Here is a 21,946-nt window from a genome sequence, read left to right as displayed (position 1 = left end):
GGCTATTTTCTAAAATTTTCTAAAAAGTTTTAGCTAATTGTTTTTGGAGTTTGGCTTACTTTTTCCCGTGTAAAGAATATTTAAATGAAAATTTGTATTGTCTGCATGGGCTTTTCATATGTCAACATTTTGATTAACGTCAATGAATGTGTCAGTTAATTATGAATCTTAGCTAAGGCACTGGACATGAAGGGCAGATGTCCAGTGTATCCAGAAATTCTCAAACTGTTTGTGATAGAGTACCAGATTGTTTTGTTTGTTCATCTGTGGCAAACAGATACTTTTATAAAATACAAAATCATGTGCATGAATATTGTAGCAATAAAAAATTGCTATAAATTTTTAAAAATGCTTACTCCCAATTTTTGTATTTCTTTTATTGCAAATGAAAAACAAACAGTTTCATGGAATGCATTAGCCTACAGACTACATTTTGATCATAGGCATAGAAAAGAAATTGGGAAGAGCATTTCTTCCCAGCCAAATTTTTGACATGTGAAAAACTTGTGTACCATTCTGGTGCTTCTCTTTCTGGGCCTTTTGCTCACTTCCTGCTGACTTTATTCTTTCCCAAGCCCAGAGGGTCTCTTTGCCCTCCTAACTGCTCATTAGCTTCCAGTTTTGAGGAATTATGCAGAGTAGTAATAATCACAGGCACTGTTTATTGTACATCTATTGTAAGAGGAGTGCAGTGTCAGATGCTGGGATTACAGTGGCATACACATCAGAAATGGCTCTGCCTTTGGAATGTAAGAGTCTGGTGCCAAGAAAGAAACTATATGTATGTATATATCTGTGTGTCCATGTATGTGAATATGTAATAAATTTCTCACAATCCAGTGAGGATAGAGGATATCGTTCCCATTTATGAGTGGTAGATTTTGAATTTCAGCCTTGTCTTACTTTAAAGCTCATACTTTTTCCACTAAGCATTTTGGAGAGTGTGCTGAATTATCCTGTTTATGTGGGACATGCCCAGCCAATCCTGCTGTGCTGTACTTCAGCTGTTTGGAAAAAAAAAAATCTGAGATGCAAATAGCATGTAAGTCCCTTCTGCTTCCTTTCTAGAAGGATTTTCATTTAAAAGAAAAGGTATCTTTAAACACATTTAATGGTGATATAAAAACTAGTAGAATTTTATTTCATTTTTTAGAGTGGAATAAAAAATTTACTCGGTGTGATGCAAGATACTCTTGGCAAGGGTAGAGAGGTGGTTACTACCACTTGGTGTTTTTGCATCTCCATCAAGTTTATTCAACCTGACAAGTGAACTAGTTTTCCCACTCTCATGTAAGGGTTGCTTTTCTGAGCTTTGACTTATTTTACAAATGACTGCAATGAGACTTGCCCATGACTTGCCTCAAGTCTGTGCTCAAATGTCACTTTTTCATGGAGGCCTGGCCTGACCCCTTATTTGAAAATACAAACTGCCTGTACTCCCCATCCTCCTCATCCCACTCTATTTTATCTCTCAAATTGCTTATCACTTACTAGCATATCATTAATTCACATATATATTTTGTTTGTTAATTATTGTCGTCTCCCTTCACTAAAATTTAAGCTTTATTCCTTCCAAGGGCTGGATTTTTATTCTCTTCTTTTCTTAGATGCTGCAAGAACTCAGCACATGTTGCAGAAATGACTGCCATTGACCTGCAGTCTATGGTGTTTCTGCTTCTCCCATGCTGCCCTTGTCTGTATCAACAGATCTAGATGTCAAGATTTGAGCTTTTACTCAGTATCAATAAAATGGCTTTCTCTGTTATATGCCATGAGCCCCTCCCCCTACTTTCTTACTCCTTTATGTTTCTCATTGTCTTCATTTGTATGACAAATACATAATGAATGTCAGAAGTAGTTTTAGGTGCTGGGGATATGGAAGTGAATAGGATAAATGAGGTTTCTGAATCATGGCGCTTATGTTGTAGCTGGGGCAGACTAAGCCATAAAATTAACAAATAATTGAATAAAATAAGGATAACATATGATATTGATAATTTATGATACTGCCAGGGAATCAGCGTTAGTTAGGTCGAGAAATTTCTCTCTGAGTAGGGGATACTTGAGCTTAGCTCTTCCTACTTTCTTCTCTGCATTCTCTGTGTTCTTTTTAGCTAACTTGTGATCCATCTGCAGCATTCTGGAGGAATGAAGTTGTTAGAGAAACACAGCTAACAGTAGCAGGCAGTATTATCCCCAGTCCTTAGGAAGATCAGAGGCAAATAATCCCTTACTATTCCTATTACTGCTACACTGAAAAGAAGTTTCATAAACAGTGTGGATAGGGGGTGGGGGCTGGGGGAGGTGGGTGGTTGCAATAAAGTTGATGAAGTCTTTATGTTTATCTTAGAGTTAGTTTATTAAAGTTAACTTATTTTATAAATATGGCCACCAGTACCTCTTCTGCAATAAATTAAAATTCTCCTTTCTGTGTCTTAATCTCTTCTGTGATCGAGCCATAAAACTGTGTTCAGGTAAAGAGCTAAGGGCCGTTATTGTTACCTGTAAAATGCTTTAAACCTTCCTCAGTCATTCATATACACAGAGATACACACAACTGATAGACAGTATCTGTTGAAAGTATTCTTTGGAGTTAGCATACAAAGATGCCAACATTATAGCACCAAGAGAGTTTAAATTGGAGATATTAAGTAAACTGTGAGTTGTACAAATTTGCATTCTCAAATTCATTCTTATTAAAATTCATTTTGTAACAGAATGCTTTTCAGGACTTTATAATGGAAGAATTAGTCTAAAAATTAATAACTTGCTCTTCTCTTTGGAGAGATGGCTGCTTCCACTTTTTAACTGTAGGCTTTGAATTCCTCTGGACCACACAAGTTTCTAAAACCTTGGCATCCAGGGCTTTGGAGTATAACATTTCATTGGAAACAAATAATGGAAAACAGAATTTTTAAAAAATCAGCTGTTTTCTTTAAAATTACTTTGAGACATTGTTTTTCAATATTATTAGTAATGGTTTAGTGTTTTACGTCTTTCATACCAAGAATTGTTTTTAAATGGATTAAATTCATTTAACCTATTTAAATATATTTACATCAATTATGCATTAAATGTATTTAATTTTTTTTTTTTTTTTTTTTTTTTTTTTTTTTTTTTTTTTTGAGACGGAGTCTTGCTCTGCCGCCCAGGCTGGAGTGCAGTGGCCAGATCTCAGCTCACTGCAAGCTCCGCCTCCCGGGTTCACGCCATTCTCCTGCCCCAGCCTCCCCAGTAGCTGGGACTACAGGCGCCCGCCACCTCGCCCGGCTAGTTTTTTGTATTTTTTTAGTAGAGATTAATTTTTTAAAAATTTCAGACTTTTAACATTTAATTTTCCTGATATAACTTCAGTTTTGCGATTATACTATATATGAACCTGAAGAGTTACATAAGGCCTGTACTTGCATGCATTTAAGAGTGAGGCTTGAACTTACTCCTAGAGCTAGGAAAATGAAATTTCTATATTCTTTAAAAGTCAGTGTCTTGAGATGATGTAGACAGTACATTTGGAAATAATTAAAATTTGTTCTTTATTAAAAAAAACTCTATCTAGATCTGGACCTTTTTTCTTCAAATAAATTTAGATTAATCCTAAAATGAAAAATGAACCTCTAAAGCCCTTTATATAAAGAAAACTGCAGAGTTTATGGTTACTTCACAAAGCTGAATGAGAAGTGACATGGGGTAATTAACATTCCTTTAAATATTTAGCTGATATATGAACTAGGAAGTGAAATATATGTCTCAATACTTAAATATTTTTATACTTGAAAAAAGGAATAAAGTAATATTATTAAAACTTAGATTATGAGATAATATAGAAAAAAATTCCCTGGAATTGTTGGTGCTTTTATATTGCAATTATTTTGTTTAAAATTATACATCAGAAGAAAACAACTATTAATACCTTTTCTATGGCTTACCCTTTGTTAAGCCATACTGGTTTATACTGGTTCCCTCTCTTTAAAATAAGAGGCCTATTCTTGGTGCTCTCTGAGCCAATGAATTCCTTCCAGTCTTTGAACTTACGAATTTACTAGTCAAGGCTTGAAAATTCCAAGTATTTTTTTGGTGTGGCGGGGGGGTGGGGGTGGGGTGGTAATAAGGGGAAGGTAGGAGGAGAACTATTTTAGAGTGAGAAAACAGCCTATTCAAAACTAATGTTCTAATCAATATAAAATTCTCAGGCTTCCCCCCCACACACCGGAGTATTTCTTTTATCTTGGAGATGAAAGACGTCTTTCTTAAATTTGTTCATAAATTAATGAATTTTCAGGCTACATGGCAAGATACTGGAATAACTGGTAGACTGGGGAATTCAAAACATGATGTTTTGCTTAATAGACTTTCTGCTTGGTGGTGCACAGTAACAGGGGAATCCTGCAGAATTGCCGAATCTATATTCCTACCCTACAGCGAGATTTCCTCTTTCAAGAGTTCAAAGCCCTAAGGATCTCTGAGGTTCTAGGTACTGTAGGTCTGAGAGTTAGAGGGGATCTTCAGGATCACAGAAGTCTCACGTCTTATCCTGTAGCATCCTTGAGATATGGCTATCTAGCCTTTGCTTCACTCTTGACAGATGTACAGAGCTCGTGTTTTCACCATACATCCCATTCTACTCTATGATTGTTGTTGTTGTTGTTGTTGTTTTGAGACAGTCTTGCTGTGTCATCCAGGCTAGAGTGCTGCGGCGCAATCTCGGCTCACTGCAGCCTCCACTCCTGGATTCAAGCAATTCTCCGGTCTCAGCCTCCTGAGTAGCTGGGATTACAGGCGCATGCCACCGCACCCAGCTAATTTTTGTATTTTTAGTAGAGACGGGGTTTCACCATGTTGGTCTGGCTGGTCTCAAACTCCTGAGGTCGTGATCCATCCACTTTGGCCTCCCAAAGTGCTGGGATTACAGGCGTGAGCCACTGCACCTGGCCAAGATTGTTCTTTTTGAAGGATCTTTCTTATGCTGAGTGTCTACCTCTCTGTTGTCTATGTAGACTATGTATTCTTTCCGGAACAGCACAGAAGAAGCCAAATCTTTCTTTTATGTGGAAGTCTTTTAGTTGGATTGGAAATCTCCTATGGTCATGTAACTCTCGCTGTTACCTCTGTTGCCTCAGTTCTCATGTACTTACTTATGGAGGTCTAAGTGTTTAAGATAAAACTTTTTCATAAAATATGGTCTCCAGTGTAATCCAGATACTTCCTCTGGTGCTCAACTGAAAAGACAATGAACACTCCAAGCCTAGATTAAAAACAAGTAGCATTGGCCTTATTCAGAGGATGTATGTTCACTTCCATTGTGGTGTCTCCCTAGGGGAATTTTAGGAGTAATTTTAATAATAAGTGATTTTTACCTTACCTCATAACTTTTAAGAGCTCAGTGCCCTGTAAACTGTAGTTCTGTCTTTGAAATAGCAAAGTGTTTTCCTTTTTGTCCTCCAATTTAGACAAGCCTAAATTAGTTCAGCTCACTCATCATAAGATGTATTTCCATCTCCTTAACCTTTGTGGTTACTGTCATATGGGTCATCTCCAGTTAGTTAATGATGGTCTCTTCAAATTTGACAAAATACTGTAAATGTAGTGGGACCACTTTGACCCAGAGTGAAATGATTCCTTGTTCTGTTTTCACACAGTCCTTGTATTATCATAGCCTAAGATGGTAATAACAATATTTTTAGCAGACTCATCACTGCTGACTCGTTAAAGCCTGTGGTCAACTAAGCATCTCCTGGGCTTCTTAGAAGTGTTGAATAACTGGTAGTCAGTTAGCTACATGTTCTGTTGGTAGGATGACCTGGCCTTCCCATCTTCTGGGACTTCTACATTCCTGTTGTTTTAGGATTTGTTCTTATCCTTCTAAGGAAACTAGACTCTTACTCTGAACAGCTTTTTGGTGGTCTTCATTTGTTTAGCTGTAGAGATGGCGTGTGCAAAAGGAACAAATTAGGTATTTCAGTTTGAAAAGTCACATTTTTGGAAGCAAAGATACTATTTTCATTTTTATGTAAATACCTTGGAATTATATCACACATACAGAAAAGTACACAAATAAGTGTAGCTACTGAGACAGGAGAGTTCCCTGATCCCCTCGCAGGACTTGCCATGAGGGGTGGCTCCTTTGCAGCCCAGCTGGAACCCCTTGTGGGAGGGGGAGCACGCAGGTGAGCAGGTGCAGGAGCTGGGGCAAGTGCCTTTAGGCGCTGGCAGGACCAAACCAAGTACCAGCCTGTGGTAGCGATCAGTGGATGCCTGCAACTTCTGGAGCCCCAGGAGGTGTGTGTTACAAACAATGCCCTTTTAGCTGTTGCCATTCACAGAGAGCTAAGCCTTACCCAGCTCAGGGGAGAGTCAGGGTGACATATAGCCTGCCCTCTTGGTACCCGGGTTCTTGTCTGGTATCAAGGAAGAATCAGGTCACACGGACTTGAAGGATGGTGAATGCAGAGGTTTTATTGACTGATGGAGGTGGCTGTCAGTGCCAGAGGCGCTAGAACAGGGATGGTACGGGAAGAAAGTGATCTTTCCCTGAAGCCTGGCTGACTCCAGCTGGGTCATCTCCGAAGTCATGTGGTCTGACGTTAAGCCGCGTCTATCCTTAGTCTCTGATGCCCAGTCACTTCAGCCTCTTGTCTCTCTGCCAGCTGAGCTCTGAGGTTTATATCAGCAGAAGATACGGAGGCTGGGTGGGCCAAAAAGTAACATTTGAGCAGGAAAACAGGGATAACTGTGCTCATTTAGGGCTGCAAATTCCAGACTCAAGGGTGGGGTCTTCGCCAGGGAGCTGCCCTCTTCTATCCAGTATTTCCCTGCCTCCTTTCTGTATCACTGGCATACAGGTCAAGAAATAGAACATTGCCCTGAAAGCCGCTTCATGCCTCTTTCTACTCACTGCCCTTCCCCCTCACAAGGAGTAACCAGTCTCCTGACTTCTACATTGTGAATCAGTTATGCGTCTTTTGAGCTTGTTATGCATATAATCATACAAGATGTGCTTGTTTTGTTTTTCGCTCTTTTTATGCAATTTCATGTTGCGAGATTTACTCATGTTGTCGCATAAACTTGTAGTTTGTTCATTCTTGCTGTATGGTATTCCATTGCATGGACGTACTGTAGTTTATATATTCTACTGGTTATGAGTATTTGAGCTATTTCCAGATTTTTGAGTATTAAAAATAATCCTGCTATGAATATTCTGTGTGTTGTTTGGTTAGATATATACCTAACCAAAAGACACACAGAATATTCATAGCGGGATTTGATATATACCTAGATTTCTGTTAGATATATACCTAGAAGTGGAATTGCTGAGTTACGTGTGATGTTCATTCAGCTTTATGGCATGTTTATGTTCAGTTACTGCCAGTTTTCCAAAGTGATTGTATACATTTACACTTTTACCCTTAGTGTACTGGAATTGTAGTTGCTTTGTATTCTCACAATCCTTACCCTAACCCCAATCAACTTGGACAAGATCAATATCTTCACAATAGTGAGTTTTTCAATCTATGATAGTCTTCTTTATTTTTTCCTAATATTTTATAATTTTAAAGCATAAATGTTTTTCGTATTTTTGTTAGACTTATAAGTATGTGATTTTATGCTATTGTAAATGTTTTAATTTTTTAATCTTTAGCTGGTTTTCTTTAGTGGTTTGCCTTATGTACTAAGATACTTCTATACTGTGATTTGGTAGTGCATATTCTCAAATGCTTTTTCTGCATCCATTGTGATGATCATTTGATTTTTATCCTTTTTTCTATATTAATTTGTGAATAACTTTGGTTTATTTTTGACTTTTAAACAACTCTTGCATTACTGTAATAATTTCCACTTGGTTATCATGTATAGACATCACTGAATTTGATTTACAAATGTTTAAGATTTTCACCTACATATTCATGAGAGAGAGAGAGACTGGTCTATTATTTCTTGTAATATCCTTGTAAGGATGTTGGTATCAAATTTGTGCTATCTTTTTAAAAAAGAGCTGAGAGAATTTTTCTCTTTTTCTAGTCTCTAGAAGTATTTGTATAAAAGATTGGCATCATTTGTTGCTCAAATATTAGGAAGATTTTTACCTGTGATGTCATCTGAGCTGAGAATTTTCCTTTTGAAGGAACCTTTTGGAAGATTTTGAAACAAATTCAATTTCATTCTTGTTGTTTTTGTATTCATATTTTCTATTTTTACTGTCCATTTTGATAAGTTGTATTTTTCAAAGAATTCATTCATTTTTATAAAAATTATTAAATTTATAGGTCCAAGGCTTTTAGAATATTCTCTTCAGTATCTATAGGATCTATAATGGTTTTGCTTGCCTTTGTTCCTTCCTGATTTTGGAAATTTGTTTTATTTTTCTTGATTGGTTCTGCTATGTACTTACTAGTTTTGTCAAGCTTTTCATAGAGCCAACTTTGATTTTTATTTGTTGTTGTTTTATTATTTCATTGTTCTTTGCTCTTTATTTTCTTCACCATGTCTTTGGATTTCATTAGCTATTTTTTTTCTAGCTGTTTGATCAACATTTTTCTTGTTAATATGTGCATTAAAGACCATAACTGACACATTTGGCACCGATTTACGTGCATTCCACACATTTTTGCTATTTTAATTATTAAAATTATTTTCTCATTGCCTTTATTTTTCATCTATGGATTTTTCAGAACTGTATATCCTAATTTCCAAACAGCTGGGCATTTTTCTAGATGTCTTTCTGTGGTTGATTCTACTGTGATAAGAGAACATATTTTAAATGATTTCAGACCTTTGAAATTTGGTACATGTTCCATGTACACTTATAAAGTATTTTCTGATCTTTTTGGTTATACTGTGTGTGTGCATATATGTGTGTTTGTGTGTGTAAATATAATACAAATAAGTTAGGCTGCATTTGTTACTTGTGTTAGTCAGATGATTTATATCTTGCTCATTTTTTTTGTTTCCTATCAAGTCTCCCAATTTGTGTTTTAGAAATATTTTTAAAACATCTCTTCATTTTGACAGTATATGTATTACAGTTATATTATTCGGTACATAGAGATTTAACATTGTTACCTTTCTGGTAGATCGATCCTTTTATCATGATTGAATATCCCACTTTATTTTTTGTTAATACTTCTTTCCTTGATGTCTCCTTCATCTGATATTAGGATTAGTATGGCCATACCAACTTTCTTTTGATGGGACCGTAGATTTTTAGATCTGGAAGTGAATATACGTATGGACTAATTCTCCCTCATTTTATATGTAATTAAAGGTTTATAATTCTATTGAACTTGCCAGGTGTTACTTTCAACCCAGCATAAAAACTCCAGATCCTATTCTAGTTCTGCTGAATTCTTTGGAAACATACTGTAGTTAATTCAAACAGCCTTAGCTCATGTTCTTCTAGGCTGTTCTCCTGAAGTTTATACTTGGTTGATCTATTTTAGGAAGGTGAAGGTGTGTTCTGAAGCCAGTTAGGGCTGGTTCATAATAAACTCTATATTCATTACTGCGTTTTCTGGCTTGATGCTTTCCTTTTAGGTGTCAGTGCTGCTCTGCTAGGCTTTGTTTGGGCATCATTTTCCAAAACTCTTGTTTTTCCCTACACTACTCTGTGGCTGGCTACTCAGAGGCTCCTGTTCTCTGTCTGCCCCAAACAGTCTGCAGACATGCTCTGTCACCTTCTCCTTCCTGGGAGCATTGTGGGGCATCTGATTCTCTTTTGGTCTTGGGTAGAGGGGAGAATGCCCCCAGAAGATTATTATAAAAGTAATTAAGTGTTATGTGCATGTACATTTTTATAATTCTCTGTCTAATTTCCAGTGCCTCAAACTCCCTCTGTATTCTTGGCAGTAAGATCTTTTTCCATTGTTTCCAAAACCCTTAAATCTATGATTATGAAGATTATGTTTTGAAAGTTTCCCCACTTAATTCTCATTTGTGAAGCATGGGACAGATCCACTTAAGCAAAGAATTTAGGGCCTTCCATTGTCACCCGCCGTTGTCTCTATGTTTTGACCTCTATGAGGTACATCATACAAAAGGCCATCGAGTTTCCAGGCTCACTAATGATGATGCACCCAAGGCCCAGAATAATGGCAACTTGCTTGGGTCCATATGCTTATGTAGGAATAGAAATGGACCTGATTCCTAGCCTAATTCCTTGATAATTGTGCTTTGTATTAAGTTGTTTAATAAAATACTTTGTGTTTAAAAATCCCACCTTGGCTTTCCTGCTTATGCAGTGTCTGAACTTTGGAAAATTAATTCACCTACCTTGGTTTTCTCATCTATAAAATGGATTAACTGTTTTATGAGGCATTTTGAGGATAAATGAGTTAATCATATAAAACACATAGTACCTACATTACCTGACCTGTAGGTGAAATCTTATTTTGTGGACATGTGCCACCAAATTCATGAAGTTAAATTCTATAAAGAAAATTCTGTTTTGTTTTTACCTTCCATTTAACTATTGCTGTTGTGTTCCAGTGGGTGAGATTCTTCTAGTAAAAACGTTAAGCCACCAGGAAACCAGTTGCATGGCTGAGGACTGTAATTAATGTAGCCCTTCTCCAAAAATCGGCTTTTCGTTTGCAGCGTTCTCCTTACTTTGGGACCTTGCTGCCACTGCAAGCTATTTTTTCCTTTCCTGGACCACAGGCATCTTGGTTGGGCCCCTCCAAGTTTTCCCTTTCTTGTGATTATTGGCATAATCCCAGTTCTTGGTAGTCACAGCCTTATAGTATGTGGGTTGCCAGTCTACTCCTTTAGGTATTACAAGTGGAAAATTACTGTACTTCAAACATGGTTAATGTAAATTTTCTAAGGCATAAGGTAAAATTTTGTGTCATCTACCCGCAGTGAAGGTCTTGGCGCTGTTAGTATTAATGCCTATTTGGAACCATTTTTACATTTGATCATTAAAAATACTCTGTCTTCTTCCTGTAATGCATGTGTTTTTGTTTTGCTTTCCTTTTGCAATTCATTCTCATAGACTAGTTTTAGTTTTAAAATTTCAGTAGCATTTAAATTAACTGTTTTATTTTAAAAACAGATACAATATCAGAAGTGGAGAAAACATAATTATAACATTATTTGTCAATACCTGAATGATCCTAGGAGTATAAATAGTAAGACATTGCATAATAAAATGAGCACATATATTAGAGATATTTTCAAAATGATTTAAAAGTTATGTGTACCACAGTTACTTGTGCAATATAAAGGTAAGTTAAATGTCATAATCATAAAAAATAGAGTAAACTTTTCCCAGTGACAGTATGAACCAGAACACATATGTGAACACCTTTTCATGTCTGATCAGTTTTATTCCTGATGGCAATAAAACCAAGTAAATGAAATGCAAAATGTTGACTGCAATGTAATGGTTGAAATTTTTACATGCATAAGAGAGTCAGGATAAATTTATGGTCTTACAATGGCTGTAGGTTGCATATATTGTATGTACATTTTTGAGTGATCAGTAGCACTGTGGACAAAATACCATGGGGACAAAATCACAGTTGGTATGTACTGTGGTTTATTGACATTTTCCCCCCTCTCAGATGTGTAAAACATTAACCCTGAGACTGATTTCCTATGGCTTGTCTGTTTTTGTTCAGGGTTAGGTATAGATGTGTGCCCATCATTAGCCTACTTTTTTCTTCTTTGGAATGTACAAAATGGCAATATCAATGTGGAAGAGGGAGTTCAAATTGCAGTCTTTCCATATTCTGACACCATTTTATTCACTTAAAATTTTGGGGTCAAATATATTTTTCCAAAATGCATCAAGATACTTTTTTACTTCATTGAGTTCTGAGCTCTTTTGAATCAAATTAGACAACAGTGTCTTAGTTTCTACTCCCGTGTCTTATTTTCCACAATGTCTTGGATCCCAGGAGTATGAATGAGGGAAGAATATATGTGATGTAGCAACCCCCATCTTGCTGCCATTTGTTTGATATGCTCTTTGCCACTGATCAGATCCTATCTCTGGGTGTTTTCTGAGTTACTTTATTTTAAATTAGGACTCTTTGGTTTTCCTCTCTCTGTGTGTCTACCTCTAGGCAGGAAGAAAGGTGTGTTTTAACTTACTGCAGTGGTGAAGGATGATTGTTTACCTCCATCTTAGGGAATACAATCTGCTTTTACAAACTGAACACGAGAAAAAAGCAGATAGCTAATAGATGCCTGCTTTTAAGTACAAATATACTATAAAGAAAACTCTTTTTAGAATACATTACTTTTTATAAACATGGTTAAAATCAACAGATTTCATCTACAGAGCAGTAATATATCAAAAAAACCTCAATGGAAGTTTATAGAGATTAATTAAATTGAACTCTTTTTATAAGCAGACATTTTACAAGGAATACATAGTATTTGATATTCCAGTCAGAAGTCCTGGGTAGATTTGAAGAAATATGTTGCTTGCAGCATGGCCATAACAAAAAAGATTTAATTCCCAAATATTGCTGGGGGAGAGTTGTATTGTCTAGTGGCCATTACATAGTTTTCACTATGCTAGGATCCTCCCTTTTTGAAACCTGGCCTATTATACTTAGCTCATCTTTTACAGCACAATTACTTCGGGTTGGCAAAGATCTCTGGTTAAAGAAACTGAATAATGAGAGTTCTGTGCCTTTCTTACCTGAATACTCCCGCTGCTCGTATCTTTGAGATCTCTATCTGTCCTACAGAGTCAGGCATTTAAAGTTTCCTAGTAAATCATTGGTATTTGCACCTATAAACTCAGTATTAGAAGTAAATAAAACTCCCTTTATTTTACTTGGAATAAAATGCTGTATGGAAAACTTAATTTTGAAATGTCCACAGCCTAACTAAGGAGAATTCCTTTAGATTTTTAAAGCCTATCACTTTACCAAGTTGTATTACTGGAAAGCTATGTACTTGGGTCACATTTTAGTAGCTCTCCAAATAGATGCCTTAAAAAATGATTATTTAATAGTATGCCCTTACCTTTTATTGGGGGTCAGCTAAAGAGAAGACTATATGACAACCATTTCTATTAGCTTTTATGAAATTGAAATTGAATTCCATGGGTTATATTAGTTCTTATCCCTAATAAGGATTCGTATGGGAAAGGCTTAGAGCTTTATCCTAGAAGAATTTCCATCTTTCTTTTTTAACAAACTGGTATCTGTTCATTTATTGGATACCAAGTGTATTATAGCTCAAAAGTTTCCCACTTTGAGGGGCTTTCTAAGACTCACAGAATCAAATTGATTGTAGCTTGGGGATTCTGGTAAAACCTTACTAATGTTTTTCTTTACTTCATTCACTGGTTCATGTTCTTGTCCCATTGCTATAATGGTTCACTTTCATAGCTTTCCTGGAAATAGGCAGTACATAGTAACTGAATGAGCTAGATTATTTTATTCTAAATTCTAGAATCAGAGTAAGCGGTTTTTAAAAGTAATCAGTTATTTAAAAAGCAGTATTTGAACATCTCTTAAATTACTACCCCAACTCAGTGAATTCCCCATTCAACTCTGAACACAGTTTGAGTTGCTGCCATGCTGCAGGAAATGGCAAGCAAGACTGGAGCTCCTGCTCTGTACATCATTGCCCATCTCAGAGTGAGGCTGCATGCTGAGCATGGAGATTTAAAAAGGTGAAGAGGTTGGTGGTTACATTCCATTTATATGTTTTGTAGTGATAGCTATTACCATCACAGATTCTGCCTTTTGGGTTTTTTCCCCTACAGCTTTGCGATCTATTTGGACTTGTATTCCTAGTTTCAGAAAGTACCCTCAAGAAGATCTTTCTTTTCCAGAGTATTCTTGGAATTACCTGAGTTGTAGGTTATGAAAATTCCCTGGGCCGGGCGCGGTGGCTCAAGCCTGTAATCCCAGCACTTTGGGAGGCCGAGACGGGCGGATCACGAGGTCAGGAGATCGAGACCATCCTGGCTAATACGGTGAAACCCCGTCTCTACTAAAAAAATACAAAAAACTAGCCGGGCGCGGTGGCGGGCGCCTGTAGTCCCAGCTACTCTGGAGGCTGAGGCAGGAGAATGGCGTAAACTAGGGAGGCGGAGCTTGCAGTGAGCTGAGATCTGGCCACTGCACTCCAGCCTGGGTGACAGCGCGAGACTCCGTCTCAAAAAAAAAAAAAAAAATTCCCTGAATATGTTTTTCAAGCAGTTTATTTTTACATTGCAATTTACCTTCCAGGAAAATTGATGAAATATGTACACCTTGATTCTCGGATTTGTTTTCGGTGTTTAAAAATTTGATTACTAGAACATATTTTTAACAAGTCAACTTATGTCTCTAAACATTAAAATGTGTTTAACTTTTTAATATAGATTAGGTCATTAAACTTGTTGTTTGTTCTGCCATAGGGTCCTGGTTACTGGGTGAAGATTCATCACTTAGAATATACAGATGGAGGAATCCTGGATCCAGATGATGTCTTGGCAGATGTTGTTGAAGATAAAGACAAGGTAGATAACTCTAAAAATGTGCCTCTTTGTTTTCCTCTACAGAGTTACATGTTTTCAAGAGACTGAAATCCTCAACAAACTCACGTGTCAATTATTGTTAAAATATACCATCTGTTCAGGTTTCACCTGGACAGCCCATAAATCAAAGTTCTTCATCAGATGTTTGGAAAAACTTTGTTAAGGTTTGGGAATCTGTTTGTGTTGGCCTAATTAGCAGACACTTCATTCCCAAGAGTTCCTGATACGTCTTAATAAATTAGTTTTATACGTGAGGCTGTTGGAATTATCATTGTCGTTGCTGACTCTGTAGTTTATTCCTGGCCCTTGCTAAATATTCAACTACATGCCTGAGGTGTGAATGTGTTTCCAAGTAGAGAATACAATGGGGCAGAAAGTTATATGAAGAATTATAGTGAAGATTTTTCTTGAAGTAGCTGGCAAACAACGATCTTGAGTGTTTTTCATTGCTTATTTTCATTGCTACAGTAAAAGGCACTAAACTGAATACTCCAAAAAGTTTGAGCATGTTCTGCCACTTCTTTGGGAATAATCCTGTTGCAAATATCTTGTTTTAATGAGATTTTTCTTCTGAGACGACACAGAGGAAGGCATGAAAGTGTACTATTTTATTGCAATACACACGATTATTGCTGTTGAGACACACTTAATACTGCAGGCTGGGGTCCTGTCATCAATGGCTAATGTGTTTTCAAAAACTGAATTCTGTCAGAGAGATCTAGCTTTCAAAGTTTCTTCTAGTGTACATCTTTAGTGCTGTTTGTACTAGGCCACAAATATAATTTTACAAATTATATTACAAATATAATTTATATTTGTAAACGTATCTCTCTGTATTTTTTCCCCGTAATTTCAGGGGTGAGTATGTGTACATTTTTGTGTTTTACCTGGCTGGACTGGAATATAAATAAGTGATTTATTAAACTCAGGTAAAATTTATATTTTTCTTTTTCCATAAGATCTCTTCAGACTGTTCAAACTTACATTAATCTTTGCAGACATTTTATGCATTTACATTTCATATTTTATTTTGTAATTCAAACCTGTTTTGCTTTATGTTGTTATTAGCGATTTGTAGTCTATTTAGGGAGATAACTAAGTTTTATAGTCTATTTAGGGAAATAATTAGATATCTAGATAAACCTACTTATTTCCCTAAATAGATTGTAAGCTCCTAGTGGGCATGGACTGGGAGATTTTTATTTGTGTGTTTTTGTTAATAGTATCTGGTATAATATCTTACACAAACTTGATTCCCAAAAATACTTACTGAATTAATGAGTGAAAAAGACAGCTTTACTTTCTACACTTAACTCTTATTGTATATAATTTTGATATGTATTTCCTGTTTAGTTGGTCTCAGGATAAATAAAAGGGTAAATAATGCATTATTAACCTTCAGAACCCTGAAAGAAGGGTTTTTACTTCTTTTTCCCCATTTCACTTTCTGCTTCTTCCCTAAAGATCATCTTCTTCCTTTGAAGTAATCCAGATATTTTAGTTGTTTATTAATGTAGAAGGCAGTTCCTGTCTCAGATTTCACTGATGTCCAGAGCATTAAAATGAAGGGCCAAAAAATGGCAAGTTTAGGAAGGGCCAGAAGAAAATGTCTTACCCCAGCTCCATCCAATACCTCGTTACTGGAAGGATAAGTCCATGAACAGTGCCCAGGGAAATAATTTGTCCTATAGAGCTCTCACATTTAGAGTATTCTTTTAAACTATCTCAGCAATGCAGTTTATAACCATAATCCACTTACTACACACAGATATAGCTTTATTATATGTAATATCTGTTTTAATGGGACTCTACCACCATTACTCAATAAGGTAAAAAAGTGAGCTAATCAGTTAAAATCCTAGCCGAGGATTAATACTGCTTGGGTTCAGCTTTATTCAGTTAATGTACTTCAGTATTTCTACATGATGCCTAATTGGTATTGTTCTGCAGAGTTCATGAGAATTTATACTTTTGATGTTGCTGTGTTGCCATTTCTTCCTTTTAAAAAGTAAGTGGCACGACGACTCACACCTGTAATCCCAGCACTTTGGGAGGCTGAGGTGGGTGGGTCACAAGGTCAAGAGATCAGGATCATCCTGGCTAACACGTTGAAACCCCATCTCTACTAAAAATACAAAAACTTACACAGGCATGGTGGCATGCGCCTGTAATCCCAGCTACTCGGGAGGCTGCAGCAGTAGAATCAATTGAACCCGGGAGGTGGAGGTTGCAGTGAGCTGAGATCACACCAGTGCACACCAGCCTGGGTGACAGAGCAAGACTCCATCTCAAAAAAAAAAAAAAAAAGTAAATGAAAAAAAGAATTTCATATTTTTTGACAACCCTTGGTAATCTTAAGATTAGAAAGAAGACCCTGCCAAATTTCATTTTTCCTTACTTTTTGGCAGTTTAGATTAAGAAGTAACTATAAATGAGGCTTTGTGGATGTTTAATGACGTATCAGTCTCACCCAGGATCCTTTAAGGCAGTATTGAGCTTAGACAAAATAACAGTTCACCTGTTTGCAAATTGGCTACCTAATAATCTTAGGCATTTAAAATATGGATAGAAAACAAATCCAAAGAGGCATGGATAGATGCACATAATAATTGTGCTAACCCCAAAATATCTCACCTCCTAGGAAAGACTCTCCCTCCAGGTGAGAAGTGGCATTAAGGAACTGTTGGTTGATTGCAACGTATCAGGCAGGAAAAACAGAAACTTAGAAAGCAGGGGAGGCTGGGCCAGTTAGTGTACAGTAACACCATCCCATACACTTCAGTAAAGGTAGAAGCTAGAGGTTAAATGATATTCCACTTAAAATTAGAGAAGACTCTAACAAAGTTCAGCCAGTGTTCTTAAGAAATGACTTTTAAAACTTGTGCCTAAAGTGGTTTATCTTTGGTCTTACCTCTATTATTCATTTGGCCAACGTAGTGCTTGGTGCATACATGGTGTCTCTTTGGGAGCTTTGGTTTTTATTTTATTTTATTTTATTTTTTTAATATACTTTAAGTTCTAGGGTGCATGTGCACAACATGCAGGTTTGTTACATATGTATACATGTGCCATGTTGGTGTGCTGCACCCATTAACTCATCATTTACATTAGGTATATCTCCTAATGCCATCCCTCCTCCTCGTCCCCCTCCCCACAATAGGCCCCGGTGTGTGATGTTCCCCTTCCTGTGTCCAAGTGATCTCATTGTTCAGTTCCCACCTATGAGTGAGAACATGTGGTGTTTGGTTTTCTGTTCTTGCAATAGTTTGCTGAGAATGATGGTTTCCAGCTGCACCCATGTCCCTACAAAGGACAGGAACTCATCCTTTTTTATGGCTGCATAGTATTCCATAGGAGCTTTGGTTTTTTAAACTTGCTTTCCCAGTAGAACTTCTATGGGGATGAAGTCTCCGCTGTGTTATACTACTTCTAGCCTATATGTGTCAAAATATTATTGGAACAGCTTTGGAATATTGCATCTTATAACTATTTGTATAAAATGTTGTGCTGAAACTTAATAATTATCTGGTTGTGACAGTTATTCTCAAGATTCTTCAGTTTGTCTATCAGTCTGATGATTCAAGTTATTTAGGATAAATATCTAAGAATTGTAATTTTACACTCATGTCTCTTCTCTGTTTGCTAAAGGCTACCAACTTAGTTCACCCAATAGTACCAACCTAATCATTGATTACTAGCAATGGCCCAGAATGTCTTTGGCCCTTATTTATTCTACTTTATTTTAAAGCAATCCTGAAGACAAGAGCTAGTGCTATCCCTATTTTTAATTTCCAGAATAATCACAGAAATTGTAAGTAACTTGCCCAAGATCACACAGGTAGTAAATGGCACAATCAGACTCTGGAACCTAGAATTTAAATTTCTGTAATCTTATTTATTTTCTTCTCTGATGTGTCGAGCAGTTTGGCATTTGTATCTATAAAATTTCTATTATGAAAATTCATCAGTCATAAATTCTGCTTTTACATAGTCACCACCATTGCTAAGAAAAGGTTGGCAATAGACCAAACTGTTGAATATACAATTTATTAATTATAAATTAATTCAGAATTAATATGCCATACATATTTAGTATACTTCAATCCTGTTTGCCTATAGCCTGCATCTAGTTTATTATAAAGTCTTGTCAGCTCTACCTCTGTTGCTTTCTTTTGCATCCTCTTATTTTCTAGGACCTAGATTATTCGATTCAGATACAGTTGAATTTCAGCTGGACTCTGTAGTCTGCACTTGAAGTCCAACCACCATATACAGTTACAAAGAAAAACTAATTTGTATTCCAATAACTACTTTTTTGCACCAACTATAGACTGTGCTATTTTCAGTAGGCAGAATAATGGCTCCCCAAAGATGTCTACTCCCTAATCTCTACAACCTGTGAATATGAATGTTACATGACAAAAGGTCTTTGCAGATGTGATTAAGGATCTTAAAATGGAGAGATTATTCTGGATTATTTGGATGGACCCAATGTAGTCACAAGCATTCTTGTAAATAAAAGAAGGCAGGAGAGTGAGTATTAGAGAGATAGATGTGAAAAAGATGCATCCAGCCAATGCCAGCTGTGAAGTTGGAGAAGGTGCCACCAGCGAAGAATGTAGGTGGCCTCTAGACATTGGAATTGTAAGGGAATGGATTCTCCCCTAAAGCCTCCAGAGAGAACACAGTCCTGCTGATACCTTGATTTTAGCCCAGTGAGACTTGTTTCAGATTTCTTACCTCCAGAACTGTAAGATAATAAATTTGTGATGTTTTAAGCCACTACGTTTGTGGTGACTTGCTATGGCAGCAACAGGACACTAATACATACACTGCCTCTTTTCCCATTTTAACTTTTCAAGTGATGTTAGTCTTCTCAAATTTCATATTGACTGGGCATTGAGATCCTGTAGGATGTGAGAAATGCCTTGTACTTCAGATGGGCTCCTTGTTCTTTGCCTTCCTTCCAAAGTCCGCCACAAATGATCCTCAGTTTATTGGGTGAGTCTTTACTCTTTGAGACTTGATCTTTAAATATCTAATTATGCTGTTATCTTCTACAGTGTAGAAATTATTTCAAAGTCACAGCCAAACAGCCTTGTTCAGTTATCAGTTTCTCACTATAGTATAGAAAGGCCCTAAGAAGTCTGAAGACCAATGCTTGGTAAACCACTGCAAAGCAAAGCTTAATGCTCCCTTCCTAAGTTTTTTTAACTGAGCATGAGAACTTCTGAGTATTAAGCTTTTTAAAATGATTATTTTCCTTGGTAATTGCCATTATTAATTTTTGGCTTGGTTGAAGAAGACAACTGCAATATAACATGAAAACATGGCAATCTATAACTTCTATTATGTAAACTGAATTACTGCCATGGTTTCATTAACTATACAAAAATAATACTATATTATGTAGTAAAGTAACATGGAAAGATGCCTCTGTTCTTGACTAAACTGCCTATCCTAGGTGGCTCAGTTTGGAGAGATGCCAGTGGCTTTCAGGGCTTCCAAGTGAATTGCCCACTGGATCATATGTGGTACCTGGTATTCAAGTGTTACAATTTCAGTTCAGTTTTATCTCCTAGTAGTTATCTGTCCTTGGGCAAGTTTCTTCATCTCCTTGGCCTTGGTTTCCCCATTTGTAAAATGAATATAATGTTCTTACAGGGTTGGTATAGGAAAACTAGATAGGTAAGCTATATACAATTTTAAGTATAGTATAGCATATACTAAGAACTCAAATGCTGTTATATGAATGATACTATGGTAGTGCTATTACAGTATTTTTAACCTAGGTGTTTTGATGTTACTATTAGATGTTTTTAAGTATTTAAACATCAAAGAAACTATTTTACTGTACATTTTAACTGCTTTTTAAACAAAACTTACACGAATTATTTAAAGTTATTAAATTGGTAAAATAGTTTTATAAGAAGATACTTGAATATGACAGAACACTTGGATTAATATATTGTTATTATTTGAGAAATGAAAATGCCAGTATGATTAAACTTGGAAATGAGAATCCTTTTATCAGAACATATTATTTGGTAACATAAGGAGCATTTGGAGATCTAACATGATTTTAAAATGGAGACTGGTTTGCGCAATGCTACATGAACTAGTGACCTAAAGCCAGGCTCTTTATCCGTAAGCCAAATTGCTTTCTGAACACTCTGTTGCCCTCTAGTGGGTTCACAGTTACCTAGAAACCAGCTCACAGGAGCTATTTCCTGAACAAGATGAAGTATTTGGTTCTACTTTATTCGAAAATAATTTTTGCTATATTTTTTAGTACAACTCACAGACTCAGGCCTGGAGAATAAAGCCAGAGTTTACATACATTTTCATGTGCTTTTGTGCATCTTCTAGTAAGGACTAAAGGAAATTCCTTGCATTTATAAAAACTCCTCTTTTAAATTTATTTTTAAATTTAGACTTCTTCCCACCATACCTATTCGCTGGCTGAAAGATTAATGACTGGTGGTGATGAAGTATGTAACTTTTTCAGTCTGTAGTTGGACAAGCTATGAAGTATATTGTGTTTTCTGGAGAAGAAGAATGCTAAATTAAGTTAAACAGCTGTTTTTAAAAGGTCCTGATTTATTTCATTTCTGAGCCCTCATTTTATCAGTAAGATTTCTGTCAAAAGCTAAAGCACCTATTTTAAAGCCACAATTAAAAGAAAAACAAATCAGGATATGATGTGTTTTTGTTTTTCCTTCAAAAAGTCTTACTTTAGTTCATGGGAGTTGACATTATAAAAACACAAAAGCACATAGAAGAAGTTTGGAGAAGCTTTCAGAAATAAATGCAGAAGCTCCTGAAGAACAAATGAATTGCCTTGGTCAGAAAAGTTTAGCTCAGAATTTTCAAAATTACTCTCTGCTTACAGAATTACAAAAGTATAGAATCATAGATCCAAACAAGACCTCAACAGTCATGTAGATTACATTCATCATCTTCCAAAAGAGGAAATACCCTACCCAGGAAGAGGTTATAGAACACCATGTCTGTAGCTGATTTCGTTCCTGAGTCCATTTCTGCATTTCCTGCCTAGGATGCTGATAACATCTCATGCAGATCAAAACTACTCAGTTTCAGTTGGCTTCCTCCATTGATGTCCTTGTTCTTGTTGGTTAGGAACACCTTTTCCTAGTCTCCTAGGCTTGAGCTTGCAGTTATTTAAAAAATTTAGTTATTTAATAAAGCCAATTTATTCTTTCCTTTATCCTTTCTCATATGTTTGTTTTTGTCTTTGCATTTCCACAGCTACTAAATTTACATCCGTAATATTTCAGGCCAAGGTTACTGTAATTGACAAGAAATTGGTTGTCTTGTTTTTAGTCTCTTCCTTACCCGTCAACTGTTTTTGTGCCTCGTGTGTAGGCAGAATGGTTAAGATCTTGGATTCTGGACAAAAAAGTCAGTTCATTTCTTGGCTCTGTATTTGTCTAGTTTTGTCCAAGT

At 36.3% G+C, this 21,946-nt stretch overlaps 1 protein-coding gene across 2 annotated transcripts in view; it reads left to right on the top strand.

Annotated features, from left to right (window-relative positions):
- Positions 1 to 21,946, top strand: part of PARD3B (par-3 family cell polarity regulator beta) — a 1,137,826-nt gene that overhangs the window by 127,030 nt on the left and 988,850 nt on the right. For both annotated transcript variants that reach the window (XM_033230595.1, XM_033230594.1), the window contains exon 2: positions 14,360 to 14,461. In XM_033230595.1, the coding sequence (XP_033086486.1) occupies positions 14,360 to 14,461 (102 nt within the window). The remainder of the gene's footprint in view (positions 1 to 14,359; positions 14,462 to 21,946) is intronic.

This window comes from Trachypithecus francoisi, unplaced genomic scaffold, assembly GCF_009764315.1.
Source record: "Trachypithecus francoisi isolate TF-2019V2 unplaced genomic scaffold, Tfra_2.0 Lachesis_group13, whole genome shotgun sequence".
NCBI classification, from domain to species: Eukaryota; Metazoa; Chordata; class Mammalia; order Primates; family Cercopithecidae; genus Trachypithecus; species Trachypithecus francoisi.
This window is presented reverse-complemented; position numbering and strand designations above follow the sequence as displayed.